At 37.7% G+C, this 14,877-nt stretch overlaps 1 protein-coding gene across 1 annotated transcript in view; it reads left to right on the top strand.

The window, feature by feature from the left end:
• The window catches only part of LOC122799755 (UDP-glucose 6-dehydrogenase-like), a 174,596-nt gene that overhangs the window by 122,118 nt on the left and 37,601 nt on the right, over positions 1-14,877 (top strand). The window contains exon 7 of the mRNA XM_044069027.1: positions 9,207-9,301. Within this exon, the coding sequence (XP_043924962.1) occupies positions 9,207-9,301 (95 nt within the window). The remainder of the gene's footprint in view (positions 1-9,206; positions 9,302-14,877) is intronic.

Raw genomic sequence — 14,877 nt, 5'->3', positions numbered from 1 at the left:
GGTGCATTCTCCATTATATAACCAAGGTACATTGTAAACTTTGCCTGGTTGAATAAAAATGCAGTCCTGTAATTTTTTTTTCCCTGCTTGAGTTGCGTTTCCTTATGGGAAGTCCCTTGACAAAAGCAACGCCTTAAGGCAGTGAACATGGCATTTTACCCGCTGTATTCTGATATCTGATTTTTTTTTTTTGTCAGGGCTAGCCTCATGGCAGTGTAAGAATTGGCTCTAGGTAATTTGGTCACTGTTAATGTGATACCCCAAGTACAAAAATGATAAAAAGGTGGTTGATGCTGATGCCGATTGCTCGTTATTCAGGTTTCATTGTGGGTTCTTTGATCGCGCACCTAGACCACATTTCTCACCAGTGGTATGTTGCAAGGTGGTAGATGAGCTCTCTATGCTGAGAAGACATGTGGACAAAAGTTAAGAACATTGACAACTGTCCACATAAATGAGTACTAACTGAGACAGTTAGCATATGACTTGATTCAATGCAAGGAACTGATTCAAGATCTTGTACTACTTTATTGCCACAGTTAGTTAGACACTGACCTAGAATGTAGATATACCTATCAAGCATTTAAGGTAATTTTATTAACCAAATAAGAGACTTTTCATGTTTAAGAAAATGTTTCTGTATGTGTTATTAATTGATATTTGTGGAATGCTTCTCAGTACACTGTGATTGCACTTTACTTACTTTTCTCATGTGAAAGAGCAGTTCATGACTAAAAAGTGTTAGTGTGACCAGCCCACCTACCCAGTTAACAAATACAGTAAATAAAATAAATAATTATGAGTGCACAAGCAGCAGAACATGGTCTTTTATACTTTCTGTGTCACGGAAGGGTGGGTAACTAGCTTGGTAACTCAAAGACCAGTATTAGAACTAGTTCTCTTTCAAACCTTTATAGCTCAATGGTCCTTCACTTAACTAGGCATTTGGTCAAGTGTGTTATCCAACTTTCACTGAGAATAAATGTGGATCAGTGTAGTCATAACATAGAATACTTGGGATGGCATGCAAAAAGGATGTTTGCTAATGGTAAGCACTGAATGGGGAAGGACGTAATCTGAAAGAGCTCTTTGCTCAGAACGGAAAAGATGAAAAGGCCAAGCTTAACGTTATGTACAAGTGTGGTTCCTATAAGTGTTGTAATTATGCCAGGAACACTATTTACATCCATCTAGAAACCAAGAAAATATTCTTTGTATAGTTGTGCTGATTGTTGCATGAGTGACGTGGTATATTGGGCTAATTGCCAGATTTGTTGTGCAAATAATTTTGTAACACTTAAATCTTGTTAGTTGACAGGAAGATGAATGCATTAGTAAGGTATGTTTGTAATGCTGTTCACAGCCCTTTATTTATGCTTCAAGTGTAGGAAGTGGTGGGTAGAAATGAACAAGAGATGGTTATAGCAATCTGTTTCTGTTAAAGGAATGTAGATGACAGTTCAAATTATCCGAAACGGGTGAATTGGGTTTGAACATTATTTCTTTAAAACCATATTTAAAAAAACACAATATTGCCGAATTTCACTGAAACGATTTGAGTATTTTTAAAGAAAAATGTGTCAATGAAAACATATATGAATTATTACATATTATAAAATGGGCAAGAAACAAAAACAGGAATAAGGATTGTGAAACAAATTAAACACATATTACAGAAGTAAAAGCACTAAAGATTCAAATTGAACAATATATATTATCTGATCAGAAAGAGTGAAAGACATCAGAAAAAAAATACTTTCTGCTTATAATGAATGCATAAACCCCAACAACCGGAAATAAAGCAGTCTAGGAAGAAACTGAAATTGGGCATAATGAAGCAAAAAAAGTCCCCATAGCAACAGAAAACTCTAACCCAGAAGTCAAATTACAACCCTCCCCCCACACAAATGTAGTAGAAAGTCAGTGCCAGACATTGTTTGACCAAAGATGTAAATATGAAGTTACAACACTCAAATGTAAATCACTGAGTGTAAATTTATATTAAAATAGAAATACTCATAAAAATGATTGTGTATAAACTCAGTTCAGTAAATGTAATAAGCATGCTGCAACTGAATCAACTTAAGAAAAATGATAGGGATGGGAGAGCGTTACAGGTCATATGTATGTGTTTTTTTGTTTTTTAGTTCTTGGAAGTTTCCACCTAAATGATTACCCCAGTGAATATTTTTAGGGTTCAGTAAGCATATCATCAGCTTAGCTATCTTAAAAATGATGGGGGAGGGAAGCATCACTGCTTACATATGTATTTATTACTTCTTTGAGTTGCTATATAAAAACCGCAGTGGTACAGCGGTAGCGTCGTTGTCTCACAGCAAGAGGTTCTCCTGTTCGCTGAAAGACATGTGTGAATGAGCATGCCTTTGCTGAAGGTTGGGCATCGGGCTGGCAACTCAACACCATAAAAATCTACTGCCAATCATTAGAGGACCGGAGTTCCGCTGTGGCGATCCCTAACTGGGAAAAGCCGAAAAGACAACCAACTTCTTTGAGTTGCTACAAGGTTCATTACTCTTGTGAATATTTTTAAGGCTGTGTTACCTGGAAATGTTTTTGAAGTACAATGCTACTGATATTTAAGTCTCCTCTCTTGGCCTCCTTCTCCCGACAGCAAGTCATTGACTTGTTATGTAGTATTAGCATCTATTTATCAACTGGACTGTGCCATAATCTACAACAGTTTGACAGAAGAGGCCTTTAAATGATTACCCTGAAAAACTTCATGTCAAAATTCCACAAAGTTAAAAAATGAGTAATCCTGCACAGCAGTCAGTTAAAATGGCCAAAGGAACTGTTTTTATATTAAAATACACTGCAAATTTAAAAATATTATATAGAATACATGTCTAGGCTAAATGTCCCATTAGGGATGATAGTCTGTCATACACCTCTATGTTAGCTTGGTATACACCTATGAACCTGTACACTCAAGGCATGGCTCAAACAAAATAATCAGCTAGAAATTAAAAGTATTTAAACATAGCTATAGTTAAACACCTGTGGGGTAACACAGCTGGGTGACAAATGGGAAGCATGTCTGGGCTTAAAACATCCCATAAGGGATAATAGCTTTGTATTCAGCGATGAACTTGTATATATTGAAGGAACCCCTAAATGTAAAATTCTAATGTTAAAGAATTACAGATGATCATTTTGTAAGTGCAGTGAGGCACTTGGGCATGCGAACATGGTACAGATGTTAGCATTTGCCCAAGGAACTGTAAAGCAGTTGTCATGTCTTGTGTCTCACAATACCCCTATGCTTGCAGTAATATATGTACCATGCCCACTCCTTTGTGCTTTTTTTGCAAACCTAATTGTTTTTGATGTTAGCTGTGTGTTGTTATTAATAAATGGTGATATTTAATTACCATGGAGGTATGCATCTTGGAATTCCTGTTCTTTTTTTTCCCTAATTTGAAAAATTAACAATGCTTGGTCCGTCTGAATAGTGTTTTCCATTATTATCTGTTTTTTATGGGCATGGTTTCCCCATTATCCATTTTCACTTTGTCGCACTTTCTTGGTCCATATTAGCATTGTATAGCAGGGCCTTTCCTGTGCTATGCTAACTTCCTCTGTTCCATGTGATACTAACTGCTTGTTTCCCATGGGATAACTGTCTGTGTTCTCTGGGATGCCAACTGCCTTGGTTCTGTGGGATACTGTCTGTCTGTCTGTTTCATATAGGAAACACATTGCCTCTCTCCTGCTGGGTATTAACAGCCACTTTCCTCTTTGGTGCTTAACTACCTCTGTGCTGTGAGACACTAACTTCCTTGTAAAATGCAACAATCAGTATCACATCTTCCTTCGTCACGACATTCTTCTTTTGCACTTGGCAACCAGTTTTAAGGCATTCCTTGAGAAATTATTTTTTCTCCCTTTAATTGTCACTGATTTGAATGCTTTATATGTCAGACTAAGATATTGTACTGAGTATGTGATAAGTACCTGGAAATGTTTTTTTATACTCTGATATTCCTCACTGGTATGTATAAATGTACTATAGGTTATCCCACCAACTTTCCAAAAAAAGGGGTTCTGGATCAGTGGGGCATACCTCTCAACCTCTTAGTACAAGAAATTTGGACAAAGCCAAACGTAATTGGGGGCGGGGGGGAGACAAAAACCCAAAAATAGGGATAGAATTTAAATGTTGCTCTTATAAACTTGAAAAGTTGCTTTAATAGCAGATCTTACCTTAGCATGCATTTTCTGAAGGCTATGAAGTGTGAAACTCAAATGTTATTATTCAACGACTTCAATCCTCAATTAATTGTTTTTCAGATAACCATACATTTTATGAGGAACAAACCAAAAATATGTTGCAAAAATCTGGACAATCTGCAAAATTCTGGACAGTTGGGAGGACAGTTAGGCTTACCCAGCTAAAAGTCTTTTGTGTGTCCACCTCCAGGCTTTTCCACCTTTGATCCAGCTTCTCTGTCCTTTTGCTCCCTCTGCTGGTAACTGGCTTGAGGGGAAGGTAATGGTACCACACCAGACTGATGAGCAGGTCATTCTGAAAACATATCCCACCATACCTCTCAACTATACCAAATTCCTCGGTATGTGCCGGTTTTCAGGGCGAAATAAAGGGGTGCCACGAATTTCCGAGTGGCCCCTTTAAATCCCGATTTTTTTTTTTAAGCTATGGACGACAGTAGCGTATGTGATGACATCACTGCCTGTCAGACTCGGAGACTGAGGCGTGAGAGTTGCGGGACAATTTGAGCCAAAATAAAGGGCTTCCCTGAAAAACAGAGACACTTGGAAAGTATGCATGCACTCACAAATGAAATGCCTCTTCTCAAGGCCTCTTCAGGAATGATGTTTGTTTAACTAACTGACTGACTCGCTCAGAAGGAAACAAGTAAGACGTGAAGGTATGAGGAGAATCAAGCTCCGCCCAGGATTACAGGATGCATCATGTGTCTAATAAGTTTGCACATTGCATTTTGCATGCATTTCCTGAATAATCGTTCATAGATACATTTTAATGTGGAAGCATGTGTGTGAGTTAAGAGATGTATGCGTGACTATATGCCCATAGGAGCACTTTTGTCTTCAGGTGCCAGTGGGGTCATATAAAGTTTTTTTTTTTTTTTTTTTATAATGAAGAAAAGGTTATAAATTCTTTAGGTACTGAGAAGAAGACGGCGGGTGCTGGGACAGGAATAATGCCCTTTTGTTAACATCACCAGAGTCATACGCATCTATAATACAAGAGCCAGTTGCGTCACTTGCGTGTGTTTCCTTATACAACAATGAGCTTAACTAGCTCAAATTGTAATACATTACCTAAGTGCAGCAACTCAACGTAATAGTACTTTTGCACCACAGCAGCTGAGACTAGCGGGCGTAAGGTCTACTGATTATCAACCTGTCAGTCTTAGCAGAAAGAATGAGTGCTATTCAGTCCTGGCCAGCTACAGAAACAGGAGGTGCCCCCTCCACTCTTCTCATGGTCGGAGACCTTCCACCACAGCCCAAACCTAAATGATCACTCACTTGTCTGTCTCTTGTGACATAGGCTATAGCTGATACAGTCCAACACCCCTTTGCATTGCTGTAACTCTCCTGAGAAACTGGACTTTCAAGTCTGTGCAGGTGAAGGTGTGCAAGAATCTGCTTGGCAGAATGCAGAACCTGAGCTACAGATAATTTGTCTTTTTTTTTTTTCAACTGGCTTTCTGTAGTCCAGACAGTCAAGTTAGGCTGAAAGGAAATACCTGCCCACCAGCTTTAAAGAAACACCAAAAATCAGTACCATCGGGGATATGCCGTACTTTGATAAAACAAGGGATAGACAACTCATTTGACAGACAAGCACAACAATGAAAGTTTAAAGTAAAATGTTGTAACTTCTACCAGTTGCAGTTGGGTATAGGTAAAGTTTGGCTCTTGACCATTTGCAAAGGTGTAAGTTAAGTTACATTACGTAACATAACTAATGCTACCACCAGATTTCACTTCTGAAAGACAGAAGCACTTGGCCTCCTGCAAACACCATTTACATAAGTGTCTGTCAAAAGGGCTGCAGGTAAGGGAGCTTTTTTCATTGCTTATCAACAAGGAAACTGTGAACTGTCTTAATTTGGCACCAAGAGTACAGTTACGAAGTGAACCAGTAAAAAATGGTTTGCAATGCATTAACCTGTCTGGACAAAGGTTTTTCGCTTGCCACTCTTCAATGGCAGTGAGCATTCTTAGGACTGCATTTACAAAAAGTAAGCAGTTACTCCTTTTACTTCAGAATTGCATTTAAATGCCTTTAGGATTAGTTTATAATTTTTGAAAATATTATTTTGCTTTTTTGGACTGGTATCTGAATGGATCTGAATTTGCGCACTTGTTTTTATAACACATATTTTACTGTAGTTTTGTAGTCGATGTGTCAGGCCGAATTCGGGTTTGGTCAGGTTTTGATGTACTTTACTTCCTTGCAAGTTAGTCTAAGGCTGAGCTTTGGTTTAGGATCCTTGTTATTGTGCTGCACTGCAGTTCAAGCCAAGTGGGTGAATGGTCAGTTTAATGGGCTAATCTTGCTTCCTTGTTGGTGAAATGCTACTCATTCGTCCATCAGCAGTCAACCCCATGTTTGCACACTGAATGTATTGCCTTGTCAAAGGATATAATGCGATGTGTTAAGGCTGAGCGGGAAGCCAGAAACAGGTCGGGCAATGCCTGGGTAGTTGGTGGGTGTACCTTGTATGCACATGCGTTAAGGCTGAGAGTGAAGGGGCAATGAATTGAGTTATTGTTGTGTGTCTTTGTGTGTGTGTGTGTGTGTGTGTGTGTGTGTGTGTGTGTGTGTGTGTGTGTGTGTGTGTGTTTATGCAACATGTACTAGCAACACTTACATCACTTGACTAGATGAAGCACTGTGGGTGGTACAGTGTATATTTTATGGAGAAAAATAAACAGTACTTGCTGTTTAGTATAGCACTGTACTGAATGATCTCTGTAGAGAGATGGTGCAGGAGCATGGAGATAATGTAGCATATCGAGTGAGGGGAATTGAAACTAGGTGTGAATTTGTGAAAAATTATGCAGTTTTTAAAGGCAAATTAGCAAATATTTTTCTTGTAACATATTGGGTCATTTGGTATAAAAATAGTAAGATTTTAAAATGTAAGGTGGTCTAGCAGTTTTCCACATTTATTTAGAGAAAGGCAACTTGTAAAAGAAGCTGACTTGAAACATTACTAATTCTAGTGCAATGGTGTTGTGAAGTGCCAATGTTGTGTTGCAACAATGTGAAAGTCTGACAGACAGTACAAAAAAATCCTGGCAAGTTGGCAACTCATTTGAAATGTAAAAGGTGTGTCTCTGATTTTCCTTGGTTCTGTTGGCAAGATCTACCTATATTACCAACCTTCTTGTGTTAGAGCAACTTGAGGTGTTCATTTTTTTCTCTCTCGTTTATTTATGAAGTGAGTGGACTAATTCAGAACGGACAATTTCAGTAGCAAACTATAAGAAAGAAAAAAGCAGTGAAAGCATATGATTCAGACTACAACAGGAGAGCATGTTGTTTGCACACATTTGTGAAACTACTATACAGGGCAGCATACCTCTCAACTGTCCAGATTTTTGTTTCATATTTTTGGTGCATTTCTCATAAATTTTGTTTTTCTGGCAAACCACTGGAAAATCGTTGAGGACTGAAGTCAGAAAATGACAGACATATGAGTTTCAGACTTCATACCCTTAAGAAAATTCATGCTAATGCAATACCTATTTATCAACTTTCTAAGTTTATAAGAACAATATTTAACAAAAGTTCCTATTTTGAAGCTTTGTGCAGATTTATTGCTGTAACAGGTTGAAAGGCTTTGTGTTTAATATTTTGTCTGTTCTTCAGTTAGCATTTCAATGTTTGTATCCCACAATTCCATTGGATTGGGTGGAGCTACATAATTATGTATGCAATTTTTTTTATGTTAATCATCATACCGATTTGTAACTATTTTTCATGGGCCTTTGCCCAGATTTTTGATATTTCCAGGTTGAGAGGTATATATCCCACCACCCATTGTGTCCTGTCTGATTTAATCCATACATACTGACTGTAGTCCTTATCCCTTCTTGTCGTTCAGATAGGGAGAAAGACTGCAATAGCCAAAAGAAAAAGCTGTATTTTGTATGTTTAAAATGATATAATAAAAATGTCAGCAAAACTCTAGAATTCGTAAAGGACAAACTATTAAAAAGCTTGAGTTCATTAAAAACTTTCATCTTAGAATATAAATGACTTCATTAGACATATTTCTTTGATAGTAAGACAAAGCAACGTACTAGAGGTTTTTTTTAAGAGTTTGTCCATTGTATATTCAGGAGTCTTGCTGATTTTTATTATTATCATCATTTTTTACAGCTGCTCAGTCTTATTTGGATCTTTTATCTTGCTTGTTTAAAATGATATGCATTATTTTTGGCATATAGTGTACAACTGAGTGTTTTTTGGTCAGATATGTAGATGCTGCATACCACAAGCACATAGTGCAAAACATAAACACCGTCTGTTAGTCACTAATGTCAGCTCACACATTTGCTCTTTCTAGTTTCCTCATTAACCTCCCGTAAGACATAGCATCAGACACTGTTCTGAAATCTACATGCTTGGTATTATTACCACTATACCCTTCGCTGAGCTATCTTCTTAGTTATATTTCTGGAAGGAAGGGATCAATTTGGTACGGTTTGGCAGCTCTGAAGCCACATCACATCACCTAGGAAAGTTATCTTTGACATCACTTTTCATTATGTTGTTGGTGCTGAAATTAAGTATCTCATTTATGTTTTTTAGCACCTCTTCATGCTGCATTCCAGGTCATTTCAGTTTACTGGCAGCAGCTTTGAAGCAGACAATGGCATTCCATGACATTGTTTGACATTTTTATGTTTTTCTTTTGGTTTGTTTTGCCGTACATCCACATTTTGAAAACTTGCAATGGCCCGGTGGGGGGGGGGGGGGGTGTGCTTCACATGACTTAGATTAAAAAGAATGCTTTTGTTGTACTTCCCATTTTTTTTTCATGCATTGGTTTTATTATTATCATTTTTTTAATTATGAAATAAAAATTTGGTATTAAGTATGAGCAAACATACAGGGGAAAGCATCTCTGCATCTGAAACCTACTTTATGTGAGTTGTGTCTTTTTTTTCTTGGGATCTAGGATTTGGAGGGAGCTGTTTCCAGAAGGATGTCCTAAACCTAGTGTACCTTTGTGAGGCCCTCAACCTGCCAGAGGTAGCCAATTACTGGCAGCAGGTAAATGTCTTATATTCTACAGGCTGTAATGCCACATGATGTATGCGAAATGCATTTGAATAATTTATTTTAGGACTGTCATAAAGTGTTTGCAGTGGTCCACTTATTTGTTTTATTTCTTTTTATTGTGGCTGTTTATTCTTAATTATGTTAATCTGGTATTGATCAAAACAACACTGCACTCCAAGATTTAGCAGTCGTTGAGCTGATTATGTTATTTTTGATGTTAGCTGGAAGTGTAGAGGCTTTACCCCTCACAGAAAGAAAGTTTTTTTTTTTCTACAGAGTACCATTTCCTGTTGTTAATAAACCTTTTGGTGTATCAGCTTTGGGGTTGTTTTCTTCAGCATTTCAGTCTCCATGCAGCAGAGCTCATTGGTGTACAACGGTGAAACCAGCTGCTCATCAGTAGTTGCTATTTGCTGACAAAGAGCTGAGCAGCTTGTATTCCTTGCGGATTGCTTCATCTGCAGGAGAATTAGTCAAGTGATGATAATATATTCCCTGCAGGACATTTGTAATATGTTTGTAATTCATACTTTTTTGTTTTGATGGTGCATTCTCCATTATATAACCAAAGTACATTGTCAACTTTGCCTGGTTGAATAAAAATGCTGTCCTTTAATTTTTTTTTTCTTGCTTGAGTTGAGTTTCCTTATGGGAAGTCCCTTGACAAAAGCAACGCCTTAAGGCAGTGAACATGGCATATTAGCCGCTGTATTCTGATATCTGATTTTTTTTTGTCAGGGCTAGCTAGCCTCATGGCAGTGTAAAAATTGGCTCTAGGTAATTTGGTCACTGTTAATGTGATACCCCAAGTACAAAAATGATAAAAAGGTGGTTGATGCTGATGCCGATTGCTCGTTATTCAGGTTTCATTGTGGGTTCTTTGATGGCGCACCTAGACCACATTTCTCATCAGTGGTATGTTGCAAGGTGGTAGATGAGCTCTCTATGCTGAGAAGACATGTGGACAAAAGTTAAGAACATTGACAACTGTCCACAGAAATGAGTACTAACTGAGACAGTTAGCATATGACTTGATCCAATGCAAGGAACTGATGCAAGATCTTGTACTACTTTATTGCCACTGTTAGTTAGACACTGACCTAGAATGATACCTATCAAGCATTTAAGGTAATTTTGTTAACCAAATAAGAGACTTTTCATGTTTAAGAAAATGTTTCTGTATGTGTTGTTAATTGATATTTGTGGAATGCTTCTCAACACACTGTGATTGCACTTTACTTATTTTTCTCATGTAAAAGAGCAGTTCATGACTAAAAAGTGTTTGTGTGACCAGCCCACCTACCCAGTTAACAAATACAGTAAATAAAATAAATAATTATGAGTGCACAAGCAGCAGAACATGGTCTTTTATACTTTCTGTGTCACGGAAGGGTGGGTAACTAGCTTGGTAACTCAAAGACCAGTATTAGAACTAGTTCTCTTTCAAACCTTTATAGCTCAATGGTCCTTCACTTAACTAGGCATTTGGTCAAGTGTGTTATCCAACTTTGACTGAGAATAAATGTGGATCCGTGTAGTCATAACATGGAATACTTGAGATGGCATGCAAAAAGGATGTTTGCTAATGGTAAGCACTGAATGGGGAAGGACGTAATCTGAAAGAGCTCTTTGCTCAGAACGGAAAAGAAGAAAAGGCCAAGCTTAACGTTATGTACAAGTGTGGTTCCTATAAGTGTTGTAATTATTGCTAGGAACACTATTTACATCCATCTAGAAACCAAGAAAATATTCTTTGTATAGTTGTGCTGATTGTTGCATGAGTGACGTGGTATATTGGGCTAATTGCCAGATTTGTTGTGCAAATAATTTTGTAACACTTAAATCTTGTTAGTTGACAGGAAGATGAATGCATTAGTAAGGTATGTTTGTAATGCTGTTCACAGCCCTTTATTTATGCTTCAAGTGTAGGAAGTGGTGGGTAGAAATGAACAAGAGATGGTTATAGCAATCTGTTTCTGTTAAAGGAATGTAGATGACAGTTCAAATTATCCGAAACGGGTGAATTGGGTTTGAACATTATTTCTTTAAAACCATATTTAAAAAAACACAATATTGCCGAATTTCACTGAAACGATTTGAGTATTTTTAAAGAAAAATGAGTCAATGAAAACATATATGAATTATTACATATTATAAAATGGGCAAGAAACAAAAACAGGAATAAGGATTGTGAAACAAATTAAACACATATTACAGAAGTAAAAGCACTAAAGATTCAAATTGAACAATATATATTAGCTGATCAGAAAGAGTGAAAGACATCAGAAAAAAAAATACTTTCTGCTTATAATGAATGCATAAACCCCAACAACCGGAAATAAAGCAGTCTAGGAAGAAACTGAAATTGGGCATAATGAAGCAAAAAAAGTCCCCATAGCAACAGAAAACTCTAACCCAGAAGTCAAATTACAACCCTCCCCCCACACAAATGTAGTAGAAAGTCAGTGCCAGACATTGTTTGACCAAAGATGTAAATATGAAGTTACAACACTCAAATGTAAATCACTGAGTGTAAATTTATATTAAAATAGAAATACTCATAAAAATGATTGTGTATAAACTCAGTTCAGTAAATGTAATAAGCATGCTGCAACTGAATCAACTTAAGAAAAATGATAGGGATGGGAGCGCGTTACAGGTCATATGTATGTGTTTTTTTGTTTTTTAGTTCTTGGAAGTTTCCACCTAAATGATTACCCCAGTGAATATTTTTAGGGTTCAGTAAGCATATCATCAGCTTAGCTATCTTAAAAATGATGGGGGAGAGAAGCATCACTGCTTACATATGTATTTATTACTTCTTTGAGTTGCTACATAAAAACCGCAGTGGTACAGCGGTAGCGTCGTTGTCTCACAGCAAGAGGTTCTCCTGTTCGCTGAAAGACATGTGTGAATGAGCATGCCTTCGCTGAAGGTTGGGCATCGGGCTGGCAACTCAGCACCATAAAAATCTACTGTCGATCATTAGAAGACTGGAGTTCCGCTGTGGCGATCCCTAACTGGGAAAAGCCGAAAAGACAAACAACTTTTTTGAGTTGCTACAAGGTTCATTACTCTTGTGAATATTTTTAAGGCTGTGTTACCTGGAAATGTTTGTGAAGTACAATGCTACTGATATTTAAGTCTCCTCTCTTGACCTCCTTCTCCCGACAGCAAGTCATTGACTTGTTATGTAGTATTAGCATCTATTTATCAACTGGACTGTGCCATAATCTACAACAGTTTGACAGAAGAGGCCTTTAAATGATTACCCTGAAAAACTTCATGTCAAAATTCCACAAAGTTAAAAAATGAGTAATCCTGCACAGCAGTCAGTTAAAATGGCCAAGGGAACCGTTTTTATATTAAAATATACTGCAAATATAAAAATATTATATAGAATACATAATCTAGGCTTAAAATGTCCCATTAGTGATGATAGTCTGTCATACACCTATATGTTAGCTTGGTATACACCTATGAACCTGTACACTCAAGGCATGGCTCAAACAAAATAATCAGCTAGAAATTAAAAGTATTTAAACATAGCTATAGTTAAACACCTGTGGGGTAACACAGCTGGGTGACAAATGGGAAGCATGTCTGGGCTTAAAATATCCCATAAGGGATAATAGCTTTGTATTCAGCGATGAACTTGTATATATTGAAGGAACCCCTAAATGTAAAATTCTAATGTTAAAGAATTACAGATGCTCATTTTGTAAGTGCAGTGAGGCACTTGGACATGTGAACGTGGTACATATATTAGCATTTGCCCAGGAACTGTAAAGCAGTTGTCAAGAATTACAGATGATCATTTTGTAAGTGCAGTGAGGCACTTGGGCATGCGAACATGGTACAGATATTAGCATTTGCCCAAGAACTGTAAAGCAGTTGTCATTGTGTCTTGTGCCTCACAATACCCCTATGCTTGCAGTAATATATGTACCATGCCCACTCCTTTGTGCTTTTTTTGCAAACCTAATTGTTTTTGATGTTAGCTGTGTGTTGTTATTAATAAATGGTGATATTTAATTACCATGGAGGTATGCATCTTGGAATTCCTGTTCTTTTTTTTCCCTAATTTGAAAAATTAACAATGCTTGGTCCGTCTGAATAGTGTTTTCCATTATTATCTGTTTTTTATGGGCATGGTTTCCCCATTATCCATTTTCACTTTGTCGCACTTTCTTGGTCCATATTAGCATTGTATAGCAGGGCCTTTCCTGTGCTATGCTAACTTCCTCTGTTCCATGTGATACTAACTGCTTGTTTCCCATGGGATAACTGTCTGTGTTCTCTGGGATGCCAACTGCCTTGGTTCTGTGGGATACTGTCTGTCTGTTTCATATAGGAAACACATTGCCTCTCTCCTGCTGGGTATTAACAGCCACTTTCCTCTTTGGTGCTTAACTACCTCTGTCCTGTGAGACACTAACTTCCTTGTAAAATGCAACAATCAGTATTACATCTTCCTTAGTCACGACATTCTTCTTTTGCACTTGGCAACCAGTTTTAAGGCATTCCTTGAGAAATTATTTTTTCTCCCTTTAATTGTCACTGATTTGAATGCTTTATATGTCAGACTAAGATATTGTACTGAGTATGTGATAAGCACCTGGAAATGTTTTTTTATACTCTGATATTCCTCACTTGTATGTATAAATGTACTATAGGTTATCCCACCAACTTTCCAAAAAAAGGGGTTCTGGATCAGTGGGCCATACCTCTCAACCTCTTAGTACAAGAAATCTGGACAAAGCCAAACGTAATTGTGGGGGGGGGGGGGGCAAAAGCCCAAAAATAGGGATAGAATTTAAATGTTGCTCTTATAAACTTGAAAAGTTGCTTTAATAGCAGATCTTACCTTAGCATGCATTTTCTGAAGGCTATGAAGTGTGAAACTCAAATGTTATTATTCAACGACTTCAATCCTCAATTAATTGTTTTTCAGATAACCATACATTTTATGAGGAACAAACCAAAAATATGTTGCAAAAATCTGGACAATCTGCAAAATTCTGGACAGTTGGGAGGACAGTTTGGCTTACCCAGCTAAACGTCTTTTGTGTATCCACCTCCAGGCTTTTCCACCTTTGATCCAGCTTCTCTGTCCTTTTGCTCCCTCTGCTGGTAACTGGCTTGAGGGGAAGGTAATGGTACCACACCAGACTGATGAGCAGGTCATTCTGAAAACATATCCCACCATACCTCTCAACTATACCAAATTCCTCGGTATGTGCCGGTTTTCAGGGCGAAATAAAGGGGTGCCACGAATTTCCGAGTGGCCCCTTTAAATCCCGATTTTTTTTTAAGCTATGGACGACAGTAGCGTATGTGATGACATCACTGCCTGTCAGACTCGGAGACTGAGGCGTGAGAGTTGCGGGACAATTTGAGCCAAAATAAAGGGCTTCCCTGAAAAACAGACACTTGGAAAGTATGCATGCACTCACAAATGAAATGCCTCTTCTCAAGGCCTCTTCAGGAATGATGTTTGTTTACCTAACTGACTGACTCGCTCAGAAGGAAACAAGTAAGATGTGACGGTATGAGGAGAATCAAGC

The sequence above is a fragment of the Protopterus annectens genome, chromosome 4.part0, assembly GCF_019279795.1.
Source record: "Protopterus annectens isolate FY-2018-M chromosome 4.part0, PAN1.0, whole genome shotgun sequence".
In the NCBI taxonomy this organism is placed as follows: Eukaryota; Metazoa; Chordata; order Ceratodontiformes; family Protopteridae; genus Protopterus; species Protopterus annectens.
Note: the sequence above shows the minus strand (reverse complement) of the source record. Positions and strands in the feature narration are given on the sequence as shown.